The sequence below is a fragment of the Morone saxatilis genome, unplaced genomic scaffold, assembly GCF_004916995.1.
Source record: "Morone saxatilis isolate NCDOM2014 unplaced genomic scaffold, NCSU_SB_2.0 Contig8, whole genome shotgun sequence".
NCBI lineage: Eukaryota > Metazoa > Chordata > Actinopteri > Moronidae > Morone > Morone saxatilis.
In genome coordinates, this window is record NW_023340257.1 from 23,501,047 (window position 1) to 23,514,781 (window position 13,735).

General features: G+C 40.4%; 2 protein-coding genes across 3 annotated transcripts in view; both read right to left on the reverse strand.

Moving 5' to 3' along the window:
- Window positions 1-342: 342 nt before the first annotated feature.
- treh (trehalase (brush-border membrane glycoprotein)) lies at window positions 343-8,370 on the reverse strand. Its single transcript, XM_035679934.1, has 15 exons — window positions 8,239-8,370; window positions 7,876-7,976; window positions 7,621-7,768; window positions 7,443-7,530; window positions 6,933-7,033; window positions 6,673-6,765; window positions 6,447-6,563; window positions 6,050-6,172; window positions 5,901-5,950; window positions 5,143-5,343; window positions 4,821-5,038; window positions 2,783-2,894; window positions 1,592-1,704; window positions 1,444-1,497; window positions 343-1,114 (listed from the first exon to the last, which is right to left on the reverse strand). Exons 1-15 carry the CDS (start codon window positions 8,319-8,321, stop codon window positions 980-982), a joined length of 1,737 nt encoding a protein of 578 aa, XP_035535827.1. The 5' UTR covers window positions 8,322-8,370; the 3' UTR covers window positions 343-979.
- A 117-nt stretch (window positions 8,371-8,487) lies between these two features.
- ddx6 (DEAD (Asp-Glu-Ala-Asp) box helicase 6) overlaps window positions 8,488-13,735 on the reverse strand; it is a 10,658-nt gene continuing 5,410 nt past the window's right edge. For both annotated transcript variants that reach the window (XM_035679935.1, XM_035679936.1), the window contains exon 13: window positions 8,488-11,706. The gene's annotated coding sequence lies outside the window, so the exon portion shown is untranslated. The remainder of the gene's footprint in view (window positions 11,707-13,735) is intronic.

Sequence of the window (13,735 nt, forward strand, 5' to 3'; positions counted from 1 at the left end):
AATAGTCGAGTCTGCGTTTCCCAAGATGGATTTTGTACTTACAATGCATGCGTGTAATCAAGTGTAATTTTATCTTGCTGATATCGGCCTCACTGTTCAGTGTTCACTCTCTTTACATCGTGTCAGAGCTGTATTAAGTTTCTAATGTAAACCCAATATTCCACTGCTACCTTGTAACATTAAAAGCTTTCAGCTGGTGGAATACAGGGTGCCTTTTATTGTGAAGTAGCGAAACTGCCACCAAATCTGTACCATGTATTGTTAAAAATAATGTTAATTTTAACATGTGCACTTTGTAAAGGTATATGTAGGAAGATGAAATGATGCCAAAGAAAGTGATTCCTTGCAAGTTTATTTAAAATGCTACATTGTCATTTATCATCATTTAAAATTCCTTGGTTGAATTTAAATAAAAGAGTCTTGAAGTCAGTTATAATAAGTAGTGCTACGTTTTAAACATTAATGCATTCACTTCACATTTTATTTCTCACATGAGGTTGTTTACATCTTTTCAGTCACAGCTTCAGTTTGCATGCAAATAGAAGGCCTCAGCTACAGTTCAGCAATAAACCTTATAATTGAATTAGGTGAATGACTGTCTGTAATGTCAGTTCAATATCTGGGACAAGTTAATGTTGTGATCCAAGCAGCAACAAGCAGCCAGCATTACTGGAGAGAGTCTGAGAGAAGTGCCTACATGATCTGCATCCTCCGATATTGCCAGAGATCATTTACCTCTGAGGATAAATACTAAAATATTCATAGAGGGAATTCTTAGTTATGATTAATCATATCCTGTTCCTTTTGCAAATAATCATCATCTGATCATATAGGATTTAGCAAAATATCAAAACTTGTTCAAATAGGCACAATTCAGTCTAATTTTTTATGTCAAATGGTGTTTGTCTGAAGTCTGTCAGTGGACTGGAGTGATTTAGCGCAGTGAAACCAGGAATGATGCATTTTTGTCACCTCTGATTCACTGGAGCATGAGAGCTGAGATGACCAGAGGCAGCAGGAGGCAGGAAGACACACGACTGCTACCTGAGGTGAGAGTCGCACCATATTGGTTCAGGAGCTGCAGGGCCACGCCATTGGTCCAACCAAAACCCAGCTACCGAAAGGGCAACACAGCAGAGAATGATGATGCATAAAGATGTTTTTGTTTAGCAAAGCAGAAAAAGTGATGAAATTCAAGAGAAAGATAAAACTAATTTGTTCGAATAGAAATAGTAAGAAAACCAAAGTGAAAAGTATGACAACAAGAAAATTACACAGAAAAGGCAGATACTGATAAAGAAGTGAAAGTATATGTGCATGAGTATGCAAGTGTGTTCAAGTTCAAGTGAGGTAGAAAGAATTGACAAGGCTCTGCATGAAATTACAAAGACCTGTGTGACTATAAGCACATTAGTTTTACCATCAGAACATGAAAAGAAATACCTGAACATCATATTCTCCTCCACCACCGGGTTTGCCATCTCCGTTCACATCATACTGTCAAGGAGGAAGAAAATTACACATTCTGAGCCAGCTGCGTTATCACTGCACAACACCAGCTCTGCAATACTGAAACCTTAAGAAAACTCACCTTTTCAAACATGGCTTTATACTTCTGGTAGGCCACCCAGTTGGTCTTGATCCAACGCTGGGCCAAATCAAATGCTAGTTGTTTAGCATCTGATGAAGGCAGTTTGGATAAACCTGGAAATACAAGATTTGGATTATTGCATAAATCCAAGAAAGCCTTTTAAACCACGAGGCTGCTTTAAGTATAAACAATATTAGGTATGTGACATACTGTTGTGTTGACTCTGTACTCAGAGAGCAGACTGGATTTGAAATGACTGACAATGACTACGACTGCTGACCCTCAGGCTTCAGTGTATTTGTTGAAGACCGCCCTTTTATGTGTGCGTGTGTGTAAGATTAATACATAATCCTCCAGTTTTATGGAAATTCAGCAGGACAGTGATCCTAATCACACAACCAGGGAGTTTTTAGGGCAAGAAATCAGTCACTCTAAACATGTGTCACACTTGCTAAAGACCAGACTAAAGGCAAAAATCCCTCGAAATAAGCAAGATTGGAAGCTGGCTGCAGTGCAGCCCTGGCAGAGCATCACAAGGGCAGATTCCAAGTGTCTGCTGATGTCTGTGGGATTGTTGGATTTGAAGTCAAATAATAAATGTGATGACTATATACGCAAATTGTCCAATTACTTTCTGCCCCCATAAGCGGTAAATTGAGTTTTTTTTTTTTAATCACTGGTTGCACTCTATAGCAAGTGGGTGCCTAATCTTGCTGTGTTAAGGACACGTGCATGCAGATACACACATTCCTGCCAGTGGTTTCAAACTATTCCACCAGATACAGATGAGAAATGCAACAATGTGCCAGTGAAAGCAAGGAAGAAGACCGCTGGCGAGCAAATGAGGATGATAACAATGCCAGTTTAACACTTCAAGAAAATTGGTTTCGCAAATGTTTTAAGAGGGGGTAAAATACATTAAGCATTCAACTCAAGGAATGTCCACAGGATACCTTTAGAAGGTGTGATTGTAAACGCGCTCAAATTAAACCTGAAGGTCAGTATTTCACCTGCTTTGTGTCATTTCAGTATAAAGCTAGAGCAGAGAAAGAAAGCACTACCACCCGACAACCACTGTCCATTTTGAGAAATTATGCAAAGACAAGAGAGCAACACGTTGAGCAATTGGTGAATAATCAGTACAGGTTTCAGGAAATTCTCATCATGACAGATCAACTGATTGCAACCTACCATCGATGAGCATGTGCTGCAGGGGGGGCCATGCGTTAGGATAGTCCCACTGCTGCCCAGACTCTCTCAGCGACGTTGGAACTCCATTGGGGAACTCGAGAGCACCACTGCCCTGTACAGATATGGAGAGAAGAGCAACCACAGGAGCATGATTGGAGAAAACCAGTGTAGTGTGTGTGCGCCATCTGCTGGAGCAAATGAGCACAGTCCATAAAGCACATGTAACATCCTACGAGGTGGGACTCAGAGAGGAGGGAGGATTCATGCTGAACATGGTGGTGGGCAAATAAAATAAGCAACAATCACGCCTTCCTGCCAAGAAGCACTTCAGCAAAAGTCCAACTGAAATCACATTTAGTCAAAAATAATGTCAGCACTTTTTGTATTTATTTATTGTTAATAGGTCTGAGAAGAAAATGAGCATTATATTTCCCCAGCCAGCTGGAGAGGTGTGTCGGTGTCTGTTTGTTTGACAGCAGCAATGGGAATGAGAAACAAAGTAAACAAACTTGTGCTGGAGCCTACTTATCACGGGCAAACAGCGCATTGTTAGTGGTACTGAAGAGTACAGACCAAACCAGCATCTAACCAAACTGAGGTGACATTTGCAGCTACGTTTACACACTTTAATGTGCCGCAGCTGAGAAGATAATTAACCATCTAGCCTGCAAACTAGACGACTAGCAATGCACATTTTCCCGCTGAATGTTTGTTTGGTGGCTCGTTCAAAAAAGTGCAGCTGACAAGGCGTGTTTGTAAGTTAGAGGAAGAGACATTAGCAGAAAAGCTAATGTGGGTTGTCGTCATGTTGTGTAGCAGGCTGCTGTCTGGCTCAGTGGGCCCGTCTGCTCTGACTACGATACATCCTAGAAAGTGCCATCATGAAATACACCTTCATTTCTCCCTTTTGTTTTCAGATTTTTTTTTTTCTCAAATGCAAACACAGGACAAGTGAGTATATGCTGATATGCATGTTGTAGCACAGTGGTGCCAAACCTGAGGTTCAGGGTCCCCACTAGGGGTCGCTAAAGCTTCTTCGGGGGTCACAAGGCCTTCTGGATTTTAAGGGGTGTGAGAAATTAGATTGATTATAATTGTTAAAAATGATATAAAATAAAAAATATTTGGGTTCATTGTACAGTTGAATATCATATGAAATATCCATAAAATATGTCACTTAAGCAGGGGTCTGCAGTTTAATAAATTATAGAAAAGGGGTGCCTTAAGGAAAAATGTTGGGAAAATAATGCAGTTTAATTCTGGTGTGCCTAAATGGTGAGAGTGGAGCTGCAGTGGCAAACAAAAGATAGTGGGCAGCTGTGTTGACATTTGTGAAAACACAATCTTCCATGCTCATTCAACCTAGTCTTGATAAATACAGGTTAACGGTTCTTTCACACAAACGGTATAAATAGATACACTCAGTGGGCACTTTATTAAGAACACCTATACAATCTAATGCAATATTCTAACGTGTCAATATTTGAAAACAGTGTTCGGTTATTGTAAGAACACCAGTTTATGTTCATTTCTTAAAAAAAGAAACCATTCAGGACACACAATTGATTGATAGATTGTACGGATGTATCTAATAACATGGCCTATGAGTGTATTTTGTTACTCACCCCTAATGGTATCCAGCCCCAGAGTCCAGGTTTTGAGATATCTGTCTTACATTTTGCTGCTGACTAAAGGGTAATGGGCAATTTGGCTTTTTCATTGGAACTACTAACCTAAAAAACAGTCCCTGTTGACAGTGTGCTCTGGGCAGGGGCATTAATCCTGTAAATACAAGTTGCGGTTTCTTTTTTTTTTTTTTTTTTTTAAAATGCATTTTCCCCCAATTCTTTAATTATCTCAATCAAAATTATACACACCTTCACTGTACCAGAGATCTTAGAAACGAATATCTGAAAACCCGCTCAAATTAAACCAGACTTACTGTATCTGCATAGCTTGGTACCATTAGAAGAAAGTGTATCTTTGTCACTTGAACCGACCCTTTGAGACCACAATAGAGCCTCGAATGTCCACCAACCTTCAGATACTGTACTGCCTTGTCTCCCATCTCAGGCCGAGAATAGCACTGTGCCCAAACAGGTGCCAGGTTGGAGGGGTAAAACTCGAAGTGTTTGGAGTGCGTCACCAGGTTGTAGTCAAACCATGCTCCCCTCTCAGCATCCCACAGCACAGACTCTATCGCCTCCAGTCTGCGGGCAGCAGCCTGGTCATACAGTGCAGCTGAGTCACCATTACCTGTCAGGAAACAGCACATCACCATTATGTAACAGCAGTTAGGAGCTAAAAGCATTGCGCAAACCAATGTTAGTTTCAAGGTCAAAGGCTGCTCACATACTCACCCAATATCTTGTGAAATGAAGCAAGAGTCTTCTCATTGAGGCACAGCAGAGCGTTGAGGTCAGTTGGCAGGATCTGACTGGTGCGGGTCTCTCTGAGGGTGCCGTTGTTGTGGCCGTCACCATCTATATACCAGCGGGATGTAAAGTCCCAACCAGACTCTGCACCCGCTTTCAGATCCATCCACAGCTGCTCCTGACGCTCTGAGGGCAGGAAAACAACATGAATCCACCAGTACAGCCACATCAAATCAGCCTCTGAAATGTGCAACTTATTCATGTATGTCTTATTTTGTTAAGTGGAAGAGCAAAAAGTTAAATAAGCAGCCTCTGAACAAAATGTTTTAGTGCAACATTTTTCAAAAGCTTTATTAAATGTCTCTTCCAAAGAGGAGGAAATAACTTAATGACCTCTAAAATGTGTTAGAGCAAACACACATTGGTGGCAGAAAAATTCAAGATTTCAGTGAACAACAAAAGTATTTCTCCCTTCAAAGGGCTCTTCTTTAAAATTGTTTTGCGGCAGTGTGAAAGAATGAGTGTGTTTAGCATTAAATATTCATTACAACATGGTACTGAGGTATTTTCAGAGCAAATTTGTTTTGCGCAGATGATCCTTGAAATCAGGGGAACATTTTACACTTTCCTGTTTAGGAGCAATTATAAACAACAGTACATTCATTTCTCTCTCTCTCTAATGGAATAAAATAACCATAGCAGGCTAATATTTCTCATGCTCAACACTAATTAGCCATTACTACCAGCAGTGAGTCGTTCAGCTAATTCCAGATCATCACTGTAGGATTCAGGCCTAGGAAGAACAAAGAACATTGTTAATGTGGTGAAGGAACCCCTTACTGTACCCACGTATCTTACATTTGTTTTTATTATTTACTAGTTTCCGACATACCTGGGCAAGCCCGCCTGCACATGATAACGGTTCAGTTCGTACTCCGCCCCATTTACTGTCACAGCCACAGAACGGTTCTGCATCCAGAATCGGTACTCCTGCTCCAGCGCTGGTAAAGCTGCTCTAAACCATGCAAGTTTGTGCAGACAGCAGGGAGCAATGTTTTAATTCAGATTACTCTTCACAGTCCTTAATATCATTATACACAAAAGTTGGGGTGTCACATTCTAATTAAGCATGTTAGGAAAAACAACACCGGAGGCACAGAGAGACACGAGCACTGAGGTTTTGATGTTTAATATGCCTGGGTTTTTTTTTCTCCTGCTCTGAAGGGACGCGAGGCAGCTGCAGAATGATAATGTGTCTGGCAGGACATCAGCTCAGGCATAAATATCACCTGAGGAACTCTTTATCCTTGGTTGCTTGATAGTAGCTCTCCACCGTTAGAGTGAGGAATGGAGGCTGACTGCGCCTTTCATAGTAAATCCGCCCACCGTTTGGAATGAAGCCATATCTGTAGTGACAGAAAAAAGTCGGCTTACTAAATTACTCAAAAATGAGCTTGTGGTACTACCTGCAGCGAACTGGACTTTCTAAAAGCTCAACGGTGCTTTGAGGCTCACCTGTTGACAAGGTAGAGGAAGTTCTGAATCATCCCGTAGGCCGTGTCTGTCATCTCTGACAGCAGGAGCCCATTGATGACCCAGTAGGAGTCCCTGTTGGGCACAGAGAGGTTCACATCACTGTCTGCACATGGCACCTCGGTGGGCTCACAGCAGAGACCCCTGGCTGGGCCGGGCTGTGATCTCTCCTCGCTCTGACCTCACTCTTCTCTTTAACTCTCAGACAGACAGCTGAGAGACAGGCTCCATCATTCACTCACCAGTAGTAGAGTTCCCTGAAGCGCCCCCCTGGCACGATAACAGGATGTGGGGTGTATATATGGGAGTAGAGCTCTGGGTGATCTTTAACGTCAGTGTGGATCTGGAGGAGAAATATTTCACTTTCAAATATTAAGAATTTGTCTCGGAATACATGTTTTAAAGAAAACTTCATTATTAGGGCTACAACATATGATGAATGAATGCTTTCATTACTGATAAATCTGAATTATTTTTCCATTCATAATTTGGACAAAATATCAAAAGAATACTCTATGTGCATCACAATTTCCTAAAGCTTAATTTGTGATACTCTAATTGCTTGTTTTGTCCAACTATTAGAAAACCAAGATATTCAATTTACCATCATAGAAGACTAATATTACCATCAAAACTTCACACTACAGAATCACCAACAATTTCTTTGCATATTTTCTTTGAAAATTACTTAAATGATTACCAAATATTTTAATTAGATTCCGTAGCGTTTGAGCTTTACTCGTTATCCTCACCTTTCTGCCGAGAGACTTCCACAGATTATGTATGCTTTCAGCCCAGCTGCGTAGCTCTTCGTCTGCAATTCCTGCCAGAAACTTCGGCCTGCATGTAAAAATCCACTCACGTCAACCAAGCACAGATGAAAAGTTAGAACATCATCTGAGTACGAGACATCCAATAACTGGATCTCACTTCTCTTGCCAGTCTGATGGCGTCCATGAGACAAACTCTCCACCTGGTTTGTTAAAGTATGTGCTGAGGAACTTCCGCAGTTGGGCAGGTGGAACAGTCGGGGTTGGCAAGCTTTGTGAAAGATTTCGAAAGGCTGACAAAACAACATCTGCAGGAAAAGACACAAGGGGGCAAAAAAAGGTGGCCACACATTGTTGTCATGCCAAAAGAAAAATTAAAAATAATAATAAGATGATTAACTGAGATTCGACTTACCAGGAGGTTCCCTCAGCTGCATGTCAACAAAGTACTTGTCATCATCAAACAGTTTAAATGTCTGTACCTGATGCAGGATGGGCCCAGTGCAGTAGATTTCACTGAAATTCATTTATGGAGATTAATTATTAAACAGACAGAAGGTTGTGTATTTGTACAATGCACCGCCATCTTGTCATAGTCCTGTTAAAGGAAGCAATAAAACCATATCACGGTCACTAAAAATAAGCAGGTGAGGGCAAAGGTCTGCTGACAACTGAATATACTCTCAATGAGAAAAAAAACAAACACAAACATAAGAAATGTCCGTTTGCTGGCTGGCTTACAGTACCTCAACAAAACCCTTTCAGACATTAATCTCACCTGTCACATGGTGGTGGAAAAGCACTCCTCACACAGGCAAAAAGAGCCACTGATGGCAAGCAAAATACCATCAAGTTACGCATCTTGAGCTCCAAACTGAAGTGAGTCCAGAGTACGAGTAAGAGAACTGCCTCCAGGTCAGTTTATATAAAGACAGAAGAGCAGCAACACACTGACACCTAGCTTTGAAAGAGCGGATTAACAGGACACTGCAGTGGTGGCAGAGGAAAACAAAAACTTCAGACACAATAAATTTCAGTGAGCTTTATTTTCAACAAAACTTTCAAATCTTTTCCAATAATATTGATGACATCCGTTGAACTTAAGTCCATTGTAAAATTAGCTTCACTGAAAAATCTGCCAATTAAATAACGTCCAAATTTCCATCAAATAAAAAAAAAAAATGAACTCAGGCTTTAAATTCACTTAAATTTGGAGACTTTTTTAAATAAGGTGTACTCCACTTGAACATTTCATTTGAAAAAAAAAAAAAACTTCCAAATTTAAGGGCAACTTTTTCCAAACCTTTTTAAACCCATTACCTTAACTTTGGATCTTTAGATCGTATCATCCCGTTTCTGTAATGCCCTAAAGGCTCCCCCCCCTCCCATGTTATTTCACTGATGCATCAGTCATGAAAGAAATCCTTAACGGACTCCTCTCACATCCCCATTCGCAGAAAAATTAAACGACGGCCAAATTGTACACAAAACGTGTCATTATAAATGTTTGGAGACTATCAAGAGAGGATGAACGTATGCATCAGGGCAGCAAGAGCACTAATTGAACCCTCCCTCCCCAGAATTTAAAAAGACCTTAAAGAATGAGACAATTTTGTTCCACTAACTATCCAATTAAATCACCCAATCTGGGGCAAGATGCTCTTGTCTCAGTCTTTAAGGTTCTCAAAATGGCAGCCACTGGCCGTAAGGCAGCATCCCGTCAGAAGGTAGTAGTACACCAAATCTCGAAGGATTGTTGATTTTAGCTTTGAAAGCATTTGCTGTGGCCATTACTGCCAGTGGGCTGACAAGAAACAGACAGCTGCCAAGTGCCTGTGCAGTTAGATCCCTGTTCCCTCAACTAATGATTCATTTCATTTGGATATTTTTCACAAACACAGCCCTCCCACCCAAAAAAGTTAGCCAAATCAGCCAAATCAGATGTGCAAGTATTTAAGGGGACAACAATAGAACTGAGAGAACAGGGATCACAGTCCTAACCAATGAGAAATAAAATGGTTATCCTAAACTGATCAATAGTCACCTTTTACCATCTTTTAAAAAGAGCTTAAATTAAATGTGCTATAATGATTCTCATTGATTAGAACGGTCGAGAGCATCTCACCATAACGAAGGGAACCTCATTTGCAAAAAGGTGAACAATCAAGTGGTCAGAACGCCTTGATGCACAATAAAGTTGTCACGTTGCATAAAAAGAAATAAAAATCAAAAAGAAACTGTAACCCAAACCCCACATATCAAAGCAATAAAGGGCAGAGAAATAAGCCATAACCTCAGCAGTCTGAGGTGCCCAAGTTATTTTTTGAACGAGCAGTCCAACTAATAGTCATTTTGTAATCCTTCTTGCCCATTCCCCGTACGTGCCAATTTTTTAAATGAATGTTTTGCACACTTCTCTCTCATTTGGGCATGGTGAGTGTACAAAAAGCAGTGCAGTCAGTGTTATTGCCTGAACCCATCTCTGTGTGTTAAGTGCACCCCAACCTGCTCGGGTTGTTTTTGTCGAAGCATCTTTTGTTAGCTGGTTTGAGTAAAGCCAGATAACATGCAATGCACAGAGAATGAATTCCTGCTACATTTTAGGTCAGATGGTTCATTTTGATGCATTCGGCCGTCACTCTTCTAAAAGGGGAAAATAAATCCACAGCTTCCTCCTTAACATTTGTGAAATAATGAAACCGTGCTAAAGAGCACATAGATCAACGTAACAGTTAATTCCTCCCCCAGAAAACAAATTCTCTGCCAATTCAGCTGCACTGCAGCGAGTAGTACTACTACATGATAGAATATTATTTTCTTCTCCAACAACACTCACTGTAACTGGAGATCTTCGAGTGTGTCTCAAGAGTCCATTTCACAAGTTAAGGCTGGTGACAACAAAGAATTCATTACTCAAATGCACAAGCTTAACAAAGCCATCTGTCTAGACTTAACACTTGTTAACACTGGTAGCAGGAGAATAAGGGCAACAATTTAAACAATCTCAGTTTAAGTGCAGCTTTGAAAAAAATTGCACTTGCCATCAAATTTGGAGGGGCTAAAAGATTATCAGTGTTGAACTCTGCCTCCAAAAACATTTCATGCACAAGGTCATTTAAATGTTTTAGATTCTAATAAATTCTGCAATTTCTAAAATTATAAATAAATTCACAGGCCAATATTGCAGATCAAACAAACTGGCAATTAAGGAAACAGTCTCCAGTGCTAACAAGAGAGAGGGGGAAAAGCTTTTCAGTTTGTCAGCCAGCCTTTTGAACTTGTTTAAAACAATCTTAAAATGAAGGTATATACACAAGGTGTAAGGTGCAACCCACGCCGGCTGCACGTCTTGCAGAAGTATGGCCATCCATAGGAAAGTGAAACACAGGACATTAAAGAGAAAAAAAAAAAAAAAAAAGCGTTCCCTACAATTAATCTCCACCGAAACCGGAATCCTCATGACTCATGGTGTTGAGAGGCTGCTTATTCATTTTTAGTGTTCTAAAGCTGAAGACAGAGGAAAGGGTCTGGGTCTTTTAGAAGCACAAGCTTCTTCACAAGCAACTGGGCAGTCTGGCTGCCTCTTGGAAAAAAATCCAGCATCTCTGTCCATGGAAAATCCAAGTGTGTCCTCATTCGTCAGCCAGATAGAAGTGCAGCTAAGCCAGCAAAAAGATAATTCAGACCAGCCTCCATCCTAATTATCTCCATTCCTTGCAAACGGATGACACAACCAAAAACAGTTATGAATTCACCTATGTGGTCTGACATTAAATTAGTGTGACGAATTTTCAATTAGGTGAACGTGACTGTGTGGTATGACGTGAGTAAGATGGTGGAAAATGAAGGGTTATTACTTTAGAACGAGTTGAACTGCTTGTTAAGGCACTTGATACAAATCGGTTAAAACTTCCAAAATAAAAAATGGAGAATGGAGGGTGTCACATAGTGGTCTGTTGGTGCTGGCTTTGTGTCATTCGTGGATATGAATCGTCACGATGTGCATCGATATATTTTCAACTTGGTCCCATGCTTTCCTCTAGGTGCTTATGTCTTCAGGGTGGGGTGGTGCAGCACAGAGCCCTATAAAAAGGCAAATGAGTTCTTCCGAAACGCATCCATCAAAATACACATTCCTTATGGTGGCATCCAAAAAACGAAGACAGACAGAAACTGTACATAAAAAAAAAACTCCAAGACAGGGGGGATGAAAAAAGGTACAAAGGGGAATGGAGGATGGACTGATCTGTAGAGAGAGAAAAGAGGGAAATTAAATTAGAACAGAGTGAACTGTGTAACTCTCCGTTTACATTAGTGGCCCCTAACTGTGATTTGTAGGTGTTAAAATAAATGTACTTTATAATTCATTCCTGAATACTGAAATTATCCAGTCATGTGTATAGATTACTTACAGCCTTCAACAAGTAATGACTCAATTCTTTAATGACAGAGTAAAATGAAGTGATATTGATACAACTACAACAGAGGTCAAACTAACCAATCTGTACCTCTACTCTATCTTTAGCAGCACGCAGCAGTGTACAAAACATTCAGCAGCTTCATTTCATCATTTAAAAAAAAAAAAATTTAAAAAAAATACAAGTTGCCAGCAGCAGGTCATATCAGTGTTCGCTTGATAACGGGCCAAAATTAAACTGGTTTGTTGTCAGGTTTCTGTTCATCTGCTCTCTGCAAGCTGGTGTCTGGCTCTGACTCCACTGTACAATCGCATGTGGAGACGAGTGTATTTGTAGGCTCCCACAACTCCAACAGAGTGAGAACTCTTCTCTAAAACAATATGGCTGGTCATTTCACGAGTTGCATCATCCATTTAAATTGTAGAAACAATATAAGTGAAAGTTTAAGCTTTTAAAATTCAGTTTTGGAACAGGACTTTCAACAAGACTAGGTTGAAACCTTGGTTTAGCATATAGCCGGACTGTGTATGGTCAGCGTGCTATACTGTGGCCAAAATGTTACACAGAGTTAGCGAGTGTCTACAATGTAAATTATTGAATGTTATCTGCAATTTTCTGTAGTGGTCCACTAATATTTGAAGTGTGCTGAAGTAGCAGATCACATGACATGGTTTAGTTATGTTTGGGTAAAAATAATTATAAATAAAAAGAAATATAGTAGCAAGAACAATAACTTTCCACTCATATCTTAAGATGTTTGAACTGGTTCTAATTATGTATTAACTGCCCCCACACTTTCATTTGTTTCTTCGTGCGGGATGTTTCTCCTTTTTCAGTGAGTAATGCTTTGCTAGTCTCACGAAAGTGAAGAGTCACTTTCGCTTCACTTCTTTACAATTCTCATCCCATCATGGTAGCAAAACCCTCCCATCACCAAAACCACTGTCAACAACACTCAAAATAAAGTGGTGTTCTCAGGCAACATGAGCTCATTGTGATGTTTCTGCTTTTCTCAATGAGTCACTCTGGTTCATCACACTACGTGACTAATAACCGTTTGAAAAGGCTACACCTGTTATATTCAGTATCAGAAACATGTTTAATCAGCATTTAGTTCAACGTAAATATCGGGATCAGACTTTGTATTGGCATTCAAGGACTCGGATCAGGACTGAGATTTTACTTTGGATTTATTTTTTCAGCTGACAAAGGATATCCCTCCTGCAGCTGGTAGAGACTGAGTGAGGTTTGAACACAATCCTTCAACCCCATGTTCTTCCTGTCTTACAGTACTGCACAGGGTTTCCCCCAGTGTATTATAAGCCTGCTGCAGTGGCAGAGTAACTTCTCCGTGCCGCGATGGGAAACACAGAACCAGTGGATTTAATCAATATTGGTTGGTGGACCCAAAATTTGTGCTACGTGAAAATATTAACAATATTAAGTTTGCTAATCCGTTGTTTTCATGTTGTAGGCTTGTCAATCGTTGGTTAGGGCGAGCCGCCCTTCCAACCTACCATCAGGCTTAGCAAGTTCTCTGGGGGAAACCCGGCTGCAGATTGCCTTCGTCATGTTTCATAACTTGGCTCGGTCTGTCTAAAGGTAGCAGACGTGGCACCTTTACTTGGCAAGCAGAAAAGGCATTGTCTAGGCACTGACAGTAATAATGGCTGAATGTAATGTCTGTCATTAATCAGTCTAATTATAAAGTGTCTTTGATCTAGGCTTGTGTGTAAAAATGGTTATATTGACATCAAAAAGAAAAACTGGAAAACAGTCAAATCATCCAGGAATTATCCTGAGAGAGTGAGAGTGAGTGAGTGAGTGAGTGTGTGAGTGTGTGAGTGAGAGTGAGAG